The sequence below is a fragment of the Rhipicephalus sanguineus genome, chromosome 1 (assembly GCF_013339695.2).
Source record: "Rhipicephalus sanguineus isolate Rsan-2018 chromosome 1, BIME_Rsan_1.4, whole genome shotgun sequence".
Lineage (NCBI taxonomy): Eukaryota > Metazoa > Arthropoda > Arachnida > Ixodida > Ixodidae > Rhipicephalus > Rhipicephalus sanguineus.
In genome coordinates this window covers 65,317,509-65,334,493 of record NC_051176.1, presented here as the reverse complement: position 1 = coordinate 65,334,493, position 16,985 = coordinate 65,317,509, and the positions used below count along the sequence as shown (strand labels likewise).

General features: G+C 47.6%; 2 protein-coding genes across 2 annotated transcripts in view; one reads left to right on the top strand and one right to left on the bottom strand.

Annotated features, from left to right (window-relative positions):
- Positions 1-5,433: 5,433 nt before the first annotated feature.
- LOC119394094 (endoribonuclease Dcr-1) lies at positions 5,434-9,114 on the top strand. Its single transcript, XM_037661374.2, has 3 exons — positions 5,434-5,583; positions 6,789-7,091; positions 8,920-9,114. The coding sequence occupies exons 1-3, from the start codon at positions 5,434-5,436 to the stop codon at positions 9,112-9,114; spliced, it is 648 nt and encodes a 215-aa protein (XP_037517302.2).
- A 1,797-nt stretch (positions 9,115-10,911) lies between these two features.
- The window catches only part of LOC119394016 (intraflagellar transport protein 140 homolog), a 58,923-nt gene continuing 52,849 nt past the window's right edge, over positions 10,912-16,985 (bottom strand). Inside the window, exon 5 of the mRNA XM_037661261.1 lies at positions 10,912-12,156. Within this exon, the coding sequence (XP_037517189.1) occupies positions 11,280-12,156 (877 nt within the window). The 3' untranslated portion in view covers positions 10,912-11,279. The remainder of the gene's footprint in view (positions 12,157-16,985) is intronic.

Genomic DNA, 16,985 nt, shown 5'->3' with positions numbered 1-16,985 from the left:
GTTGTGACGTCACAACGGAACCTCGCGAGTGTTAAAACAATCTTTTCAAGATCAATGCTACTTGTTATCTGCAGCACTCGGGATGTCTCAGTCTTTCGGGCAAATATCTTTCCACCTCTCGTCCACGCATACAGCCAGTTCATTTCTTTCTTTCTTGCCACGGTCATTCCGAGCAGCTTTTTTAGCTGCGGGCAAAGATGCTCGTTTACGTAGATAGGCGATGTTTCAGAGAGGCCGACGTCGGTAGCAGACAGACGCATTTTACGCGCCTTTTCCAGAACAGCGTCACGTTTAGACCGGTTGTGAAACTGTACAACAATGTGCGGATAGGGCTTATCTTTGGCGGGAATACGATGACAGACATCAACATCGCTTTCTTCAATTGGTTCGTCTATAGCTTCACCAAGTTTTCCAAGGATCTCTATTAGCTTTTCATCGGGGGTGTTGGGAACTTTTTTCAGTTCAATATTCCTGTTACGTGAATACTGCTCGAGGGCGGCAGTTCTCTTGTCATTTTCACAAGCAAGCTTTCTAAGTTTCTCCTGTTCTGCTACAAGTGCTACATTCTGAGCCTTAAGCTCGTTATTTTATTTCTCGAGTTGAGTGCACTTCGACACCGTTTCCTCATATTGCTTGTTAAGAAAATCAAGGCCTTGCTTCAGGTCGCGATGTTCTTTTCTAAGTTCTCTTTCAAGGGAGGTACGCAAGTCGACAAACTGTTGTTGCAAGTCACTTTTCAATACATCACGAATTTCTTGTTTAAACTCTTTGAAAACTTTTTGAATATCGGCATTTGGCATGTCACTTCAACACAGTTACTTCCAACCACAATCACTTCGGCAGCAGCAGCAGAGACACTAAAGATACTACAAAATATACTACGAACGCAGTCAGGACTAACCTGAAAAAATTGTAGATAGCGGCTTCAGTTGCTTGTGCGCGTGTCCGCTGCTGCTGCCAAAGTGTCAGGCAAAGCGCTCTGCGTAACCGCAGGAAAATAGCAGTCCAGGTGTCGCTCACGGTGCCTAGATGACAGCCACGCCCACGATGGGGTTCGTTACACCTTGGCACGCGCCGAAGTGTCGATGAGGATACTGCAGAAAGTTGCAAAAATGGTGTAGCGATGAAGACTTGATGAACGGAAACAGGTAAGGTAGTCGCCGGTACGGGACAAGGCAGCCAGCGGTTGAACACCAAGAGTAGGTAGAGGCCAAAAACGTCCAGTACCTGAAAAAATTGTAGATAGCGGCTTCAGTTGCTTGTGCGCGTGTCCGCTGCTGCTGCCAAAGTGTCAGGCAAAGCGCTCTGCGTAACCGCAGGAAAATAGCAGTCCAGGTGTCGCTCACGGTGCCTAGATGACAGCCACGCCCACGATGGGGTTCGTTACACCTTGGCACACGCCGAAGTGTCGATGAGGATACTTTAAAAATTGTAGGTAGCGGCTTCAGTTGCTTGTGCGCGTGTCCGCTGCTGCTGCCAAAGTACGTCATCCCCTCCTTCTTGGGGCGCGCGCTCGTGAGACGAAGGGAAAGCGGCGTTCAGCTTGAACGCACAGTGCATGCATTGTGCTTGTCAGCTCAAAAAGATCAGACATGGTGAGGGGCCCTTTAAAGCGATAGCCTCAAGCAACACGAAAAGCGACCGTCGGCGGCACCAACAACTGTGATGCAAAAAATCACGCGATGCCGACACAATATGACGTCATAACGACGTCACAAGTCATCGACATTTGTAACGTCACATGATGACGATATCGCACGAGATCGTCGCTTGGTCAAAGGTGCGGCGATCCCGAGGGACAGCGAAACCACAGGGGCGGGGCCAGGGTGGGGTATGAAGGGGCTGCTGCCGTCGCCAAGAAATTCTTCCTGCCCCCCTTGCCCCTCCAACCCCCCTAAAAAAGCAAACATAGTGAAAACACATCACATAAGTTCCTCGCCTCTCTGCCCCCCCCCCCCTCCCCTCCAAAAGACAACATGCAAAAGAATGGATGAAAAAATGAAAATGAAGCGACGATGACGCGCTTGTCAAATCGGTCTGCGTTTGGTCCCAGGTTTTCCGCAGCTAAAGACGTGACGTAAGCTGTTCTTTATAACGCAACGTCTGAGGGGCCTTCGGCCGCCATTAGCGTTCAAAACCTGCGGGGCCACAACCCTGCTGTTTTAAACAATGACGGGACAGGTTCGATGGGTAAACGTACGGGGCAGACTTTGCCCCCCCCCCCCCCTCAGGAGATTAGGGGGGGGGGCGGTCGCCCAAACCCCTGCAAGCACTCGTGCGCACGCCTATGTAAATAGAACGACAAAACACAGCACTGAACAGAAAACCAAATTCCATTTAAAAATACAAGCGCACATATACACTGACAACCTCTCACCCATGCAATAACTTCACATGTGACGTAAGAAGGCACCATTCTGAATAAAACAAAAACAAGTATAAAAATTCCGGTCACTTACACGTGAACATCCGCAAAAAATGGATTGCTCTGTTCCTGAGCATTCCTATCATGGAAAGCGATGTCGGGAGAGTTAATGCACTTCTCACCCCACCTTCTGACGTCGCGTGTGAAGTCGTCACATGGGTGACAGCTTGTCAGTAGATATCTATGCTTGTATATTCAAATAAAATTTGGCTGCGAGTTCAGCGCTCTGGTTTGCCCTTCTATCTACCCTTCACCGTGTCGTAATTTGCGCTCTTTTCAAAATGTTTAACAACTATTGCCAGCTAGCCCAGTTGTCAATTCTAGAATGTTACACATCTCTTTATACCCTCTACAAGCGTTTCTTCTTTTTCCAATCATGCAATCATTCCCTTTTTCTTTATTTTCTAGTTCATCACGCTTGTGAAATCGCCGGAGAGTCTCGCGTTCGACAACATTTGATACTTTTCTTTCAGGACATCGACCTCTTGCTCGGAGGATCTACCCCCCCCCCCCCCAAACTGTGAACTCAGTAGATATCACGCTTTAACACTAATAATGGTAATTGTTGTGTTTTGCGTCCCAAAAAAACCACGATATGATTTGAGGGACGCCGTGGCGGAGGGCTCCGGAAATTTTTACCACTTAGGGTTCTTTAAGTGCACCTACATCTAAGTACACGGGATTCTAGCCTTTTTGCCTCCATAGAAAACGCGATATTCGGGTCGGCAGTCGAGCACCATAGCCATTAGACCACCACGGCGGGTACTTTAAGTCTAAAACTTCTATAGACGGAGGTGTACCCAAACCCCCTACTCTTTCGTAGGATTTACATCGAAATTCAGACAAATGCATGTGCACTATGCAATCCCTACGCCACCCCTACCTTGATGAACAGTCACGGCCCGTCCCAAGGGCCCGGTGGATAGCCTCGGCCTTTCCGTCCCGACATGGGAGCGGCCCTCTGCGCCGTAACGCGTGCCTTAAACGACCACAATAAATTTTTAACTGCGGAGCAGTTTAAGGGACGGCCCTGTCGTAGTCCCACGTCCCGCATTGGCGTCACGCAGGTCCCAGGTTTGACAAGCCTAAGCCTAGCAGGCTGCACATTTGGAACGCCAGCGCTTGCTTGCCCGTGAACGCCAAAAGGGATAATTCGTCTATCCGAGCCAGCGACGCGACAGTGAAACGCCAGCGCCGGAAGATTGACGCACTGCTCTCGGAGCACCAAAGAGTAGATAAACAGTGGAAAAGATTCAAAGGTGACCATATAACATAAAATGAATAATCGCAAAACAAATCAGGTAATCACAAGAAAATAACAGAAAACGATACAAAATATGACATAATTAAACGAAAGGAACAGAAAAGATAAACACACAGGATAAACACAAGGAAAACACAGGCGACTCAATGGCTTTAATTTTTTATCATCCATTCTGAATCGCTCCCGTCGTGGGGGCGGCCCATTACGTACTAATTCACGCCTCCAAAGGACTCTAAATAAAGTTATTCTATTCCATCCAGCCATTACTACCCCACATCCATGATCTATGTCTCTTTCTTTTCTTCAGCGCTTGTTTCCTTGACATGAAATTAAAGGTCTTCAGACTTCTGACCTCCCGTTCGCTCTGTTCTGGTCACATGTTGCTTACTATACCACGCGCCGTGCCGAACTAAATGCGATGCATTCGCACACGCACAGACACACACGCACACAAACATACACGTACACAAAATGGGAAAACGAATACGACAACGTTTGACCAGAAATTTACTTTTACTCCCCAGATTACTAATTGCTTCCGTAGTTGCTTACGCTCGCGTGTCACATTATACATCACGTTATTTCTTATAGATGTGTGATGAACCTCAGGCGTTGAAGATAACATTGCAACCCGTCGTACAAGCAGTGCAAAGACGGCTACCGGTAAGAATTATACCTTTGGACAATTGCAGTATGCGAAGTTATAAAGACTGCGCAATCACAATACTCATATTGTACGTATTGCTTCCTGACCAATGCGAGGCCAACCTGGGCCATCGAGTCATTTGTTCGTCGAATATAGTTCGACTGCGGAATGTCTTCAGCCGTGCCCCACAAAAAGTATAAACGTTTCATTGCGTATGCTACCGTGGCTTTGACTGTACTGTGCCAGCATAGTTACCCTCTGTATGCGCAGGTATATCTGTCACTTTTACCTCTCTACTACCACCAGACCAGTGACGATGAGGTCAGAACTGTCCTACGTGCACAGACCAATTCGTTGTTGTGTATGGAAGGCGCTGTGGGTTCGAATCCTGGAAGACAGACAATTTCCTTACGGTGGACAGAAAGTATTGAATGTTAAAAGTAACCAAATTCAGTTTCTTTTTCGAACGTTGCCTTATGTGATCATAGTGGTATATTTCTCTCTCTCTCTCTCTCTCTCTCTCTCTCCTCTCTCTCTCTCTCTCTCTCTCTATATATATATATATATATATATATATATATATATATATATATATATATATATATATATATATATATATATATATATATATATATGTTTGTTTGTTTGTTTCCTCAATATTACGGCACATACCCACTCTGGGGGTTTGGCCAAGACTGCGTAGCGTAAAATTTCGGTTAGAAATTCCAGAATGCGTATTAATAAAACAAAGAAATTGAATGAAGAATAAAAAGATAAAAGAAAAAAAAGGAAATAATAGCTAGTATATTAACGAAATCATGCAATTTCGAGCATACCAGAGAGCTCCATACATATAACCAGAACAATTTAGAATGGGTATGTCACATTTTGATACGTTTTTTTTTAAACCTAATTTCAGAATGCTTATTATAAACATCTTGTTCTTCTTCCTTGAACGAGAGAATCCTTTGTTCCTCCAATCCGTTTCCGCGCCTCGTGTAAACTTCATCTTCGTCAGTCACCCGCAGGCGGTTCTCGCGCAGCCTTCTATTCCATTCTCGGCGACAGGCGTGACGCGCCCAACGATTGCGGCGTATAATGACATCGTCCAAGGTGGCTGCCGGCTTCTTCGAGTGGACGCGTCCCGTTCCTCGCGAGCAGTGGGATCCTCGTGACCCGGGGCTGCTGCAGGCGGCCAAGCCATACGAGCAGGTTGAGCAGCTCATCGGATACAACTTCCGAGACAAGGTGAGGGCTCACACGGACATAATGGGGCCGCCACGGCGTTTCACTTGTGGGAGTGACTATGGGCACCAGCGGATGTCAAGGACATACCTTAGTCGAAATCAAGAAGAAGAAATGGGCCCGGGAAGGGCATTTAGCGCGAAGGCAAGATAACCGCTGCTCATTCAGAGTAACAGACTGGATTTCAAGAGAAGCCAAGCGCAAGAGGGGGAAGCAAAGTTAATAATTGGGGTTTAACGTCCCAAAACCACTACAATATTATGAGGGACGCCGCAGCGGAGGGCTCTGTAAATTTAGACCACCTGGGATTTCTTCACGTGCACCTAAATGTAAGTACACGGACCTCAAGCATTTTCGCCTCCCTCGAAAATGCGGTCACGGAGGCCGGGATTCAATAGTAGGTGGGCAAATGAGATTAAGAAGTGTGTGGGAATAACGTGGTCGCAGCAAGCACAGGACCGGATTGATTGGCGAAACACGGGATAGACCTTTTCCCTGCATTGGGCGTAGCCAGGATGATGATGATGATGATGATGGTGATCATAAGAACCGAGGAGGTTTTAAAGAAACGTAGTGCCACTCCACGAAAGCCGTCGAAACAGCGAAGCTGGTGTCCCCCCTTCGTCAGGCTATTTCTTTTATACAAGCATTTTTAGGGTTTTCTATGTTTTGCAAGTCTTTTCTAATTGGTTCTGTGTTGTATCATCACTCTTTGACACTCTATTTTAAGCTATGGGCCGACGATATGCTCATTCACGTCCGCGCTGAAACGCTACGCTAGCGTTCCAGTGCGGCAGCGGTCCACTGCACCCGCCCACTCGCGCAATATATGACAACTGCGCTTGAACGCAAGCAGCGCTGCAAGCGCTGCTGTTCATGCCATGCCCGCGTTAGCCAACGGACGGCGAAGGGTCGACTAAGGCCGCCCATAAAGGAAACAAACACACACAAAAAAACATCCAGTTATCTTGTACGATATGGATGGGCTATTCCGGTATATATGCAATTGACCCAAAAATAAATCGTTAGTAGAACTCGGCGCTCTGTCCTGTGCCTTCTTAAGTTTCTCGTTACGTGATTGCGTGCCGTGTCTCTGAACTGTGCGTCATCAGGCGCAACTATCTAGCCTGCCAGCAAATCCGCTGCAATATAGTTCCTATTATGCCACTACTAGAAGCTTGTGACGTCCCTCTACGTAATGTCTGCAGGGTTTCCTTCTCATGGCGTTCACCCACGGAACGCTGCCCGCGTCCCAGCGCATAGTTCAGGCCACCATGGAGCCCATGGACGAGCTCGGCGACGCGCTGCTGAAGTACTTCCTGGCTGCCAAGCTGTACGGCAGCATAGAGCCGCTGTGTCCACGCTCGCTTCACGAAGCGAGATCGCACGTCGTCGCCAACTACTCGTTCGCCCTCGCCGTTGTCCGCCACGGGTGGCACCGGCTACTACGAACCGGATGCGCCCGTCTCAACGACGACATCGTCAGATACGTTCGCAGCGTAGAGAATGCGGTAGGTACCGAACGAGGAGGCATTAACACGTAGCGATTATTCGTGTAAAAAAAAGTAGGGCGCATGAAAACACGGGCACAACAAAAACTTACAAGGTCCCATTAGCCTAAGACAATTCGAACGCGAAAGCTGTCGTCTTTTTTTTTTTTCTCAGTTGATCGTATTAGCCTGATACCTCACCCACCACCCCCGAAAGCTTTCTACACCTAAAGTGGTTTTACACAGCCTTCAGGATCGCAGGAATTGCAAGCTTTCTGCACCTCACCTGGTTTTTCGCTGCCTCCGCGATCGCCCCTCCTTTGAACAAGCGACGGTGTCATATGATGTCATCATTTGACGTAATATGTGACGTGATATTGACGTCATCATGCCTCCGCAGTGACGTCATTACGTGATGATGATATTTTGTATCACTCGTGTTTACGCCAACGCCGCGGGATGCCGATGGTGAATTTTCGCGTTTGATGAGGCATCTAAGTCTTTCGCCTGAAAAGAGAAGTGAAGACATATTTTTCGACGTTAAATAGTGGATATTCAAGATGTAGAGTGCCACTGGCCGACAGTGCCGCAAGCGCCGTCCGCCATCTTCTCTTGGGAGCGAAAAGAAAGCATATCAGCATTTCAGAAAGTAGCTGCTGGTTTTCCGCCTTCGTTCCTCAATGTTTCTCAACACTTCGTGCGCCCCCCCCCCCCGTAACTTTCGCGGGACGGAGGACGACCGGCAAGTTTGCGCACTGCTTGAGTCGCGATCGCAGGTTGCCCTCGCAGGCTTTCACTCGCACATAGAACACACGACGCGCGAAGCGTTGTTATCCCTCTTGCAGTGCAAGTTAAGTATAGGAGTTTGAACAGTCACATCTCGGCAACGAACAACACTTAACGAAATCAATGATAAGGAGACTCCAGGCACATTTCTGCCGCCGTTAGGTTCCCTATGAAGGCCAAGGGCGATTACATCGCCCCGCGCGTCGTATGTTCCATGTGCGAGTGAAAACGTGCAGGGGCAACCGGCGACCGCGGCTCAAGCGAAGAGGAAACGCGCAGCCCCTCATCCATTGCGTGAAAGGTCCATATGGGTCTTCCCAGGGAGGGGAGCGGTCGAAGGCGGGACGGGACGGGACGGGACGGGGGGGAGCGGGGGTGGCTTTGGCAGTAAATGCGTTGTGGCAGAGGCCGGTAGCGCTCGCGCACGCCCTATCCTGCAGGTTTCGGTTAACGGCTCCTGCCTTTGTACGGCTCATACCACTTCTCTCGCCAAATAAGCTGTCCGATCAGCCAAATCTCATCGCTTTTTTAGAGCGAAGCTCTCTTAGTCTACCATGTGCCGTCGTCGCCGTCGTCGTAAAATAGTAGTAGTAATAGCAGTGGTAGCAGGAGCAGGTGTCACGCAGGTCACGTGACCAGAGGGCGAGTGAATAAAGAAATAATGAAAACGAAATTATGATGATGCTCGTATAAATGACGATGATTGTGTCGATGATGATGCTCGAAAAGTGTAAGAGCGCGCACTTGAAATCTAGCTGCGGATTTACGATACCATGTAGTACTCGCTGTTGGGCTACTTGGTGCATGGTCATCTGTATGAATAGTAAACTTGGCGCCAAAAACACGACTACGCAGGAGCATAAGGTTCAAGGAACACAATTAAGGTGTCTATGTGTTCCTTCTGTTCCAGCGCGGTCGTGTTTATGGCGCCTAGTTTACTATTCATAGATTTACGATACTACGTGATCTCGCTGGCCAATCACATACACTAGCGCGCTCGCAGCTTCGCTGTCCGGTGGCTTTCACGGCGTCGAACTGGCTGAAATTTTTCGCCTCTACGCAGGACTACCCGGGCGACCCCGCAAATGCGCCGCCCAAAGTCCTGGCCAACGCATTTGGGGCGCTGTGCGGCGCCGTCTACTTGGACTCGAACCTCGACATGGCCGCCTCCTGGCATGCCGTCTATCCGCTGCTGCAACCTCACGTCGACTACGAGGTTGCAGCAGTCGCCGCCAAGTCGGCGTTGTACTTTTTCTGAAAATATACAATTACTGTACTCTCTGAACAAGCGGGTGATTATGTGAGGTCTTTGAAAACGCAAATTAATACGTAAATAACCATTGACAACCACGATTACTTTTTAAGTTAACACTTTGGTTCCACTTCGTCTGACTAGAATAGTATTCCGGCATGTACTCTGAGCTCGATAACTTTTTTTTAACTCCAATCGCCCTAATGACTTAATTCATCATATTCCTGTTTTACTACTGACATGCTTTTACTTACACGTATAATTCTAGACTACCAAAAATTTTAGTAATTAGTTTTTTATGTCCGGGTCCGACGCTACCCTACCGTCGCAACAACTGGTTGCAGCGGTGGGATGGAGCAAAACCCGGGTCACAACACCGCAAAGTCCTGCAGCAAGGCCACATCTAATATCGGGTCATCTAGGTACCGAAAAAAGAAATTATGGGTGTTGCACTGGCTTTGAGAGACGCTACATTCGTCGGCAGAGGTCGACAATACTGCCTCCGCGATTCTGCCATCAGCGACATCGGGCGTTTTACCAGAGTCCATTCTTTGAATCTGGGGAACCTTTCGCCGCCCTTTCCGTGTCGCCGATCGGCGGCGCGATTTTGATTGACTTAGCGCGCAAAAGTCTTCCTTTCCCCTATGGAAACACATCAGCTCATTTCCTACAAGACATGTAACGATATGCGTGTCCTGCACAGTATCGCGATAAAATCGATACATCTTAAAGGTATTTCACTACTGAGATGCAAATACGTTCTAACAGCGGAGCTGTTTAAGCCGGCCGTATTCTGTCCAACGCGAACAGAAAACCTCGGGCGGGTATGCGCCACAGGCATTGGGCAAGCCTCACCACCGAGTACAGCAGGTGCGAGCGTTAAACGAAAACTCTGCTCGGCGAAGTGGAGAGGAGGAAGGAAAGGAGGAGAAGAAAAATAAAAACAGATCAAATGTATTCAAAAGGAGAAATTCCGTCGGCCGTGTAAAAAAAAGCTATCATCATCATGAGCTCAGTAGGTCGCGCGGCACGCGCTCTCTTCGCCCTCTTCTTGATCTTCGGCTTCGCTCCCAGAATACGTGCGCCGATTTGTCCGGCGTGGGATGCAGTAACTCGGATGGGTGAGAGAACAAGTACAGAGAGAGAGAGAGAAAGAAAGAGTCGGCGAAAAATACAGATAAATAAAGGGAATAAAGACATAAACAGATAGAAAGACAGAGAACGACATAGTCAGAGAGAGAAAGAAATAGAAAGAGACATGAGAAAGAGATGGAGAAAACAGAGAGCAATACAGAAACAGAAGGAAAGAAAGAAATAGAGAAAAAACAGAGAGAAAGGAAGAACGAGATAGAAGGAAAGAGGAAACTATAAATAGAGAGACAGAGAGAGAAAAAAAGACAGAAAGAGCGAGAAAGAGGAAGAAATAGAGAGGGAAAGAAATATAGAAAGAAACAGATACAAAAACGATATACAAGAAACAGAGATAAAGAGAAAGAAAGATAAAAATCAAGAGAAACAAGGAAGGCCGCCCAGCTCCGGTCTTCCTTCAGGCTTGCCACCACTACTGCGAAGCTGCAATATTTTTTTTTCAACTGTATCTCAATACAGAAATACAGATACACTAAAGTATCCCTAGGATACTATCGCGACACTGATCAGCCCTGGTTTCTACCAGTGCATCGACCCACGCATCACTGATAACACCGAATGTGTAAAATACCAAGTGTCAACTTACCGACTGTAAGGTGACAAGTGGGGTAAAGCTGTTTCTGAAAATAGATAAGCGCAATGCACTCTGCCAGCAGATGATCATGTCAGTTTTATTTGCCACACTTTTTCACATGTTTAGTGAAGATGTGAGGGTAACTCGTACCAGAGCGACCAACTTCCATGACGCCTGTTAACACAGGCCCCTTTGCACCACTCTTTTACGCAGTAGCCAGCGAAAGACCATTCGCGCAGGTAACCAGGGAGCGGCCGTACCAGGCTGCCCTGTTATTCGATAAGTAAAATTTTCGTTCCAAAACAAAAAGCTGCAAATCGATCTAGTAGTGCCGTACTTTCCATTCCCCCCATTACCGTAAGGAAAGAAATGTATATATAGGTGCTTGTGTAATTGGCTTAAAACTGACCAAAGTGTGGTTAGTCGGCACTGCCTTATACCGCTTCGTTCAAGGTGCGTCGAACAGTTCCTCCTGTACCTCACCGTCCGAGCTGTAGCGATCTTCATCCCCCTCCGTGGCGGCGCCATTGCTAGCGGCGGCGCGCCTCGCGAGCAGCGACATCTGCTGAAGACTGCGGCGCTCATCCGAGCTCCAACCGACAAGCCTCAACACTTCAGCGTCCACGTAGTCGGACACCGCGACTCCAGGCACGGCCGTCTGGAGCTCCTGCAAGCAACGTCTCGCCGCGGCATAGTCCTTTTCACTCACGTAGTGCTGCACGAGGAACGCAAACAAGTCTCCCTTTCGCACGGCCGGCTCCAGATTGAGCTTGGTCATGGCTTCGCACTGAGCCGCCGCTTCGAGCGGACTGTCCGCGTACAGCTCCTGGATGGCGAGAAACTTTCGAACGGCGTCCATGTGGTCTCTGACCCTCGCGGCCGCCTTGGACGCATCGCCGCACAGCTGCAGACACTCGTGTGCTTCGTTGAGGGCCGCCAGGGCCTTCTCGTAGTCTCGGCGATCTTCGATTTCGGCTCGCGCGCAGGCCTCGTAGAAGCTGGCCAGCAGGTCGAACGCCCTGGCCTTGGTGTAGAAGGAGACGATGTTCTTTGCAGCGTCAGCGTCTCGTTGCCAGTCGAGGGTCTGGAGGTAGTTTGCGGCCAAGATGTAGATGTCTCTCTGCCTGGACACGTTGGCGAAGAACACTATCTTGCGTGTGTCGCCGGATTTGAGGAGCGCTCTCATAGCCTGGACTTTATCGCCGGCCTGGGTGAATTTCTTGGCTGCCAGGTGGTAGTTGTCCTGCTTGAGGCAGCACTCAGCGATTTTCTCGAGTACTCCGCGGAGCTTAGCCTTGTCGTCTGTGGCGATTCCCTCAGTAAGCCTGTTTCAAGGAGAGAGAGAGAATCACTGTCAAGTAGAAAGCAACTGGCACAAACAAAGGACAAATAAAAAGAGGAAAACCGAAACAGGGAAAACGCAAAAATCAATCGTGAGTTTGCAGTTCAAACTGGAGATAGCGCAATATACGAGGACGCGCTCCCATATATGTGGTTTCTGTGTGCCTCTTCTGCGTCATCGTATTTTGCACTGCTTCCAGTTTGTATATGAGCAACTAACTTGGCGGAGCTTTGTAGAGAGAGAATTGTTTCAGCCAAGCATCAGTTGTACTTGGGGACTGTGAAGTTTCTTTTTTTGGAAGATCAGCGAAAACGGTTCTAACTTCGTATCAGGAAATGTCATTGTTACACGTGGTATATTAACCCTGTTTTTTTTTTTCAAGATGAACTGTTTGCGAGTTTAGCGGTTGTCCTGTCGAATCGCTTCTATTTTTGTGCTTGTCTGCGCTGCTTCACACGTTAAAATGAACTATCACCACTTGCCCAACTTTCAACTTTACTGAATTTCACCATGTTAGTTGTTCATATACTTTTATTTAGCTGCCCAAATAGAGCGATAAATCGCGGACATATCTTAGGCATCTTTCATTCTTCTCCTCTTGAATGGATATGTCTGCAAAATATGGTGTTTAGGTAATCCAACTCCAATCAGAGAATTAGCATATCAGCAGGACAGATGACAACCTAATCAGCTGGACACGTCCGGGGGGTGCGTGTTTACGACCTACCTCATGTTATCTAGTCACTAGCGCCCCCTACCACTCTAGTCACATGTACTTAATAAACGCCACTCCCAGCACAGAGCAGGCCAGCATACATTACGCTCAACATGGCGTCCGTTGTCTCGTCTCAATCTCGCCCCATCTTTATAATCGCAAGCCATTCAGATATAACACCTCGGAGACGCCCAAACTACAGCACATTAAACGCCGAGTTACAGCACATTAAACGCAAAGGCTGCAGGCCTGCACACGAGCTTACAACATTTTTTGTGATAAAAAGTGCATGTCAAGCATGCCGGAAGTGGCGATGTTAAATCCGCTGAAAGTCGTGACAACCTATCGCCAACGTTCGCTTGCGAAATAATGGAGACGTTGGAGACAAGTTACAATTTATGGCGAGTAATTCTATCAGGTGTCACAAGAAACTGCAAAACTCGCATCAACTCTGCACAGTGATCAGCGACGTACAGAGACATACTGAAAGAATATATGATTGAAAACTACGTGTAGTTTTGGACTTAAAGGTAGTGCATTGGGGCCCTGCAACACTTTGAGCATGGCCAGAAAACGCTGCCGATCGATAGTCGAGGCTCCTCCCGAGAACACGCGAGGCAAACGATATAGCGCAGCACGCAGTCTAGAAATCGCAATTAATTCTTAAAGTCAGCTAGAAATCGCTCCCTCTTCTCTTTACAAAAGATACCAGATACCCAAAATACTGCGCCACATACCGAAAGTCCACAGCCGTTGGCTGATTATAGAATCATGAGCTGCATAGTTACTGTCGCTGCCGCGGGATGCCGCGACGTGCCCATGCGCGCTCTCGCGATCACACTGAAAGTAAGCTGCGCGCTTAAAGAAAAAAAGAAACGAAAGTGTTGAAGGTCATGACGCGCGCTGATGAAGGGACACGTCTTCTTGCCCCCTTGTCATCCCCCTACCTGCGTAGCTTTCTACGCGCTCGCTAGTACGAGAGGAGGGAGAAAGCGCTTGAAGCGTGCGACAAATCCCTGTAACTCAGCTCGTAGTTGACGGATTCTAAAAATTCTTGCGGCAGTCGATTCGTGAGGCAATAGGCTCTTTTAATGAAGCCATTCGACGATTACTTGGAAAAGTGTTGCAGGGTCCCTTTAAGGAAACGAAGAGTATGGATTGTTGTGAGATGCATAATAAACCAATATATACGGGGCTAGCTATAGCGCCATACGAATGAAAGGTGAAGCAGTTAAACAGTACATATCGCTATGAGGATGGGGAAAAATATACGCAGCCGAAACCCAGTCTGTAGTCTAACCACTCGGATGTGTGCACTGAAAAAATTCTGTTTTAAGACATAGGAAATACTTATTTTTGCGCGTCATTGGGAGAGTAGTGCCGTGTACAGCAGGTGCGAGCGTTAAACGAAAACTGCTCGGTGAAGTGGAAGGAAAAGAGGAGTAGAGGGAATGGCAAGCGGAGGCAAGCGGGGAGTAGGAAGAGAAGAAATAAAGGAAACGAAATAAAATTTCTTCGCGAGGAGAAACTCCGTCGGTCGTGTACAAAAACTATCATCATCTTGAGCTCAATGGCTCGGCCGGCACGTGCTATCTTCGTCCTCTTCTTCACCTTCTACTTCACTCCCAGAACACATGCGCCAATTTGCCCGGCGCAGGATGCAATAATTCGGATGAGTGAGAGAACGAGTACAGAGAGAGAGAAAGAAAGAGATAAAGAGAAAGAGAATATATAAAGAGAAATAAAGCGACAGAAAGAGAAAAATAGAGAGACATAACGAGAATAACGACATAAAAAGATAGAAAGACAGATAAAGAAAGAGAAAGACATAAAAAGAAACACACACGAAAAAGAGATACAAAAACAGGGAGCAAGACGAAGAGAAAGGAAGAGAAAAATAGAGAGAAACAAACAAATAGAGAGAAAGAAACAGAGAGAGAGAAATTGATAGAAAAAAGAGGAAGCGATAAGCAGAGAGAGAGAGAAAGATTGTCCTTGAAAGAGAAAGAGACAGAGGGAGAGAAAGAAAGAAATAGAAAGAAACAAATGCAAAGAGATAGAAAAAACAGTGGGGAAGAGAAAGAAAGAGAAACAAGGACGGCGGCTTAGCTCCACTCTTCCTTCAGGCTTGGCACCACTAGTGCTAAGCTGCCTTAATTTTTTATATACTATCATGTTTAACAGGAAAAAAACTCATAGGGTCCCTTCTGAATTCACCTAAGACGACTCGAAGGCGAAAGCCATCTTATTTTTCTCCTCAGTCGATGTATTGGTTCTCCCCTGCCTTCCACCGAAAGCTTTCTGCACCTGACGTCGAAGTTTGCAGTGCCTCCAATCCACCTGGATTGGAGGCACTGCAAACTTTCTGCACCTCACCTGCTCTTGCACTGCCGCCGTGGTCGGTCCACCTTTGACCAAGCGACGATTTCATGTGATGACGTCACAAATTTTATCGATATGTGATGTCATGATTACATCATATGGTGACGTCATCACGTGATGATCTTTTGCACCACTTGTGTTGACGCCGACGGTCAATTTTCGCGTTTGATGAGGCGTCTAAGGCTTTCGCCTTAAAAAACAAAAAATTATTATTTGGTTTGAATACATAGAAAACACGAAGACACAGAAGAAATAGGGAGGGAACAGGCTGACAACTGCCACCTAAAGGGGCACAGGGAAACATTGGGGAAAGGAAGATAGGGGGGAAAGAAAAAGGAAAGAAAATAGGTAAGAAAAAAAATACAAATAACACAGACGTAAACACGAATAAGTGGTCACAAGGAAAAATGTCTATACGCGCGAGGCCAAATCGGTATTTTTAAGAAAGTAAGTAGGGCTCGATGGGCCTGGTCACGCCGAGCAGCACAACCCCTCGGGAACAGGCAATCATCAAGGTTCGTACACTTTAGACCAATAAGTCCATATTCCTTGATGAGCAGTGCTCGCTGCATAACAAATGCGGTACACTCAAAAATTATGTGTTCTAGTGTCTCACAGGAGTCACACGACGTACTACATGATGGACTGTCTACACGACCTTGTCGGTATAAGCGCTCACGCACTAATACAGAGCCAACTCTTGGCTTATATAAGAGGGCTCTGTCACGACGAGGCACGCAGCACATTCACAGCATGAGCTGGAGGAGCGGTCTTGAGGTCGTTGTAAACTCTGTTAGGGCGACTACTGCAAGTATACAGTTGTGAGGTACGCACTATGCCATAATCATCGTCATTTTACGAAGTGACGATTGTCTTCCATCTGTATATACTGCAAATGGGAATACGTGCGTGTCCACTTTCGCGGTGTACAACCGAAGGCAAAACAAACCTAAAAGTGGTGATGACCAACATTTTGCGATTTTCTTGTATGACGCACGTGGTAGCATTTGCTAGTTAAAACCAAAACTTTCAGCTTTCAAAACGTACGTGCGCGATGCTGTGTGGTGACGACCAATTCAGATTATGGGAGGTCGCGGTGTGCATGATGTTCATCACGCGTCTTCAGTCTGCCGCAATCTTCTCACTCCGTGTTACACGGCGCGCACCGCGGTCTGAGGCTCTGCTGAGCTTCATAGTCAAGGTTACCACGGTTCTTCGTCATGGCTACGCAAAACAGCAGAGCCACATTATCACACTATCTCATGCGACCGGCTGCGGAGAATGCGAGTAATTCGCTTACCCAACAGGTTCAACGACCTGTATCCAGCGATCTCGCATTCTTGCATCATATATACGGCAGCTATGGAAACACTTCATGGCGGTTCGGTGGCATGTCCGACTAGCGGAGAGAAATTCATAGCTCCCTTTCTCAGTGTTAAATGCGCAAAACACACGCAATATTAAACTAAATCGTTGTTTCGTACTCGCTAGTTGTACCCGGTTCAACAGCAAACTTTTCAAGAGAGTTGGACTTTGCACTACTCAATTCCTTCCTTCTCGCTCCGACAGGTAGCGCTATGCGACTTGCAAAACTCCAGAGTCTGACGTCTATGAGATCCCAACAGCCGATTTTTGTGGCGCAGTTGTCCGCCGCCGCCGGTGTCCGTCGCAGCTATCGCGCACATTCAGTGAAAAACGAACAAACAAACGAAAAA

Coding starts and splice junctions, on each gene's coding strand:
- LOC119394094 (XM_037661374.2), top strand. CDS start 5,434: ATGACATCGTCCAAGGTGGCTGCCGGCTTCTTCGAGTGGACGCGTCCC. Junction 5,584..6,788: donor GATACAACTTCCGAGACAAG/GTGAGGGCTCAC, acceptor TAATGTCTGCAG/GGTTTCCTTCTCATGGCGTT. Junction 7,092..8,919: donor TTCGCAGCGTAGAGAATGCG/GTAGGTACCGAA, acceptor GCCTCTACGCAG/GACTACCCGGGCGACCCCGC.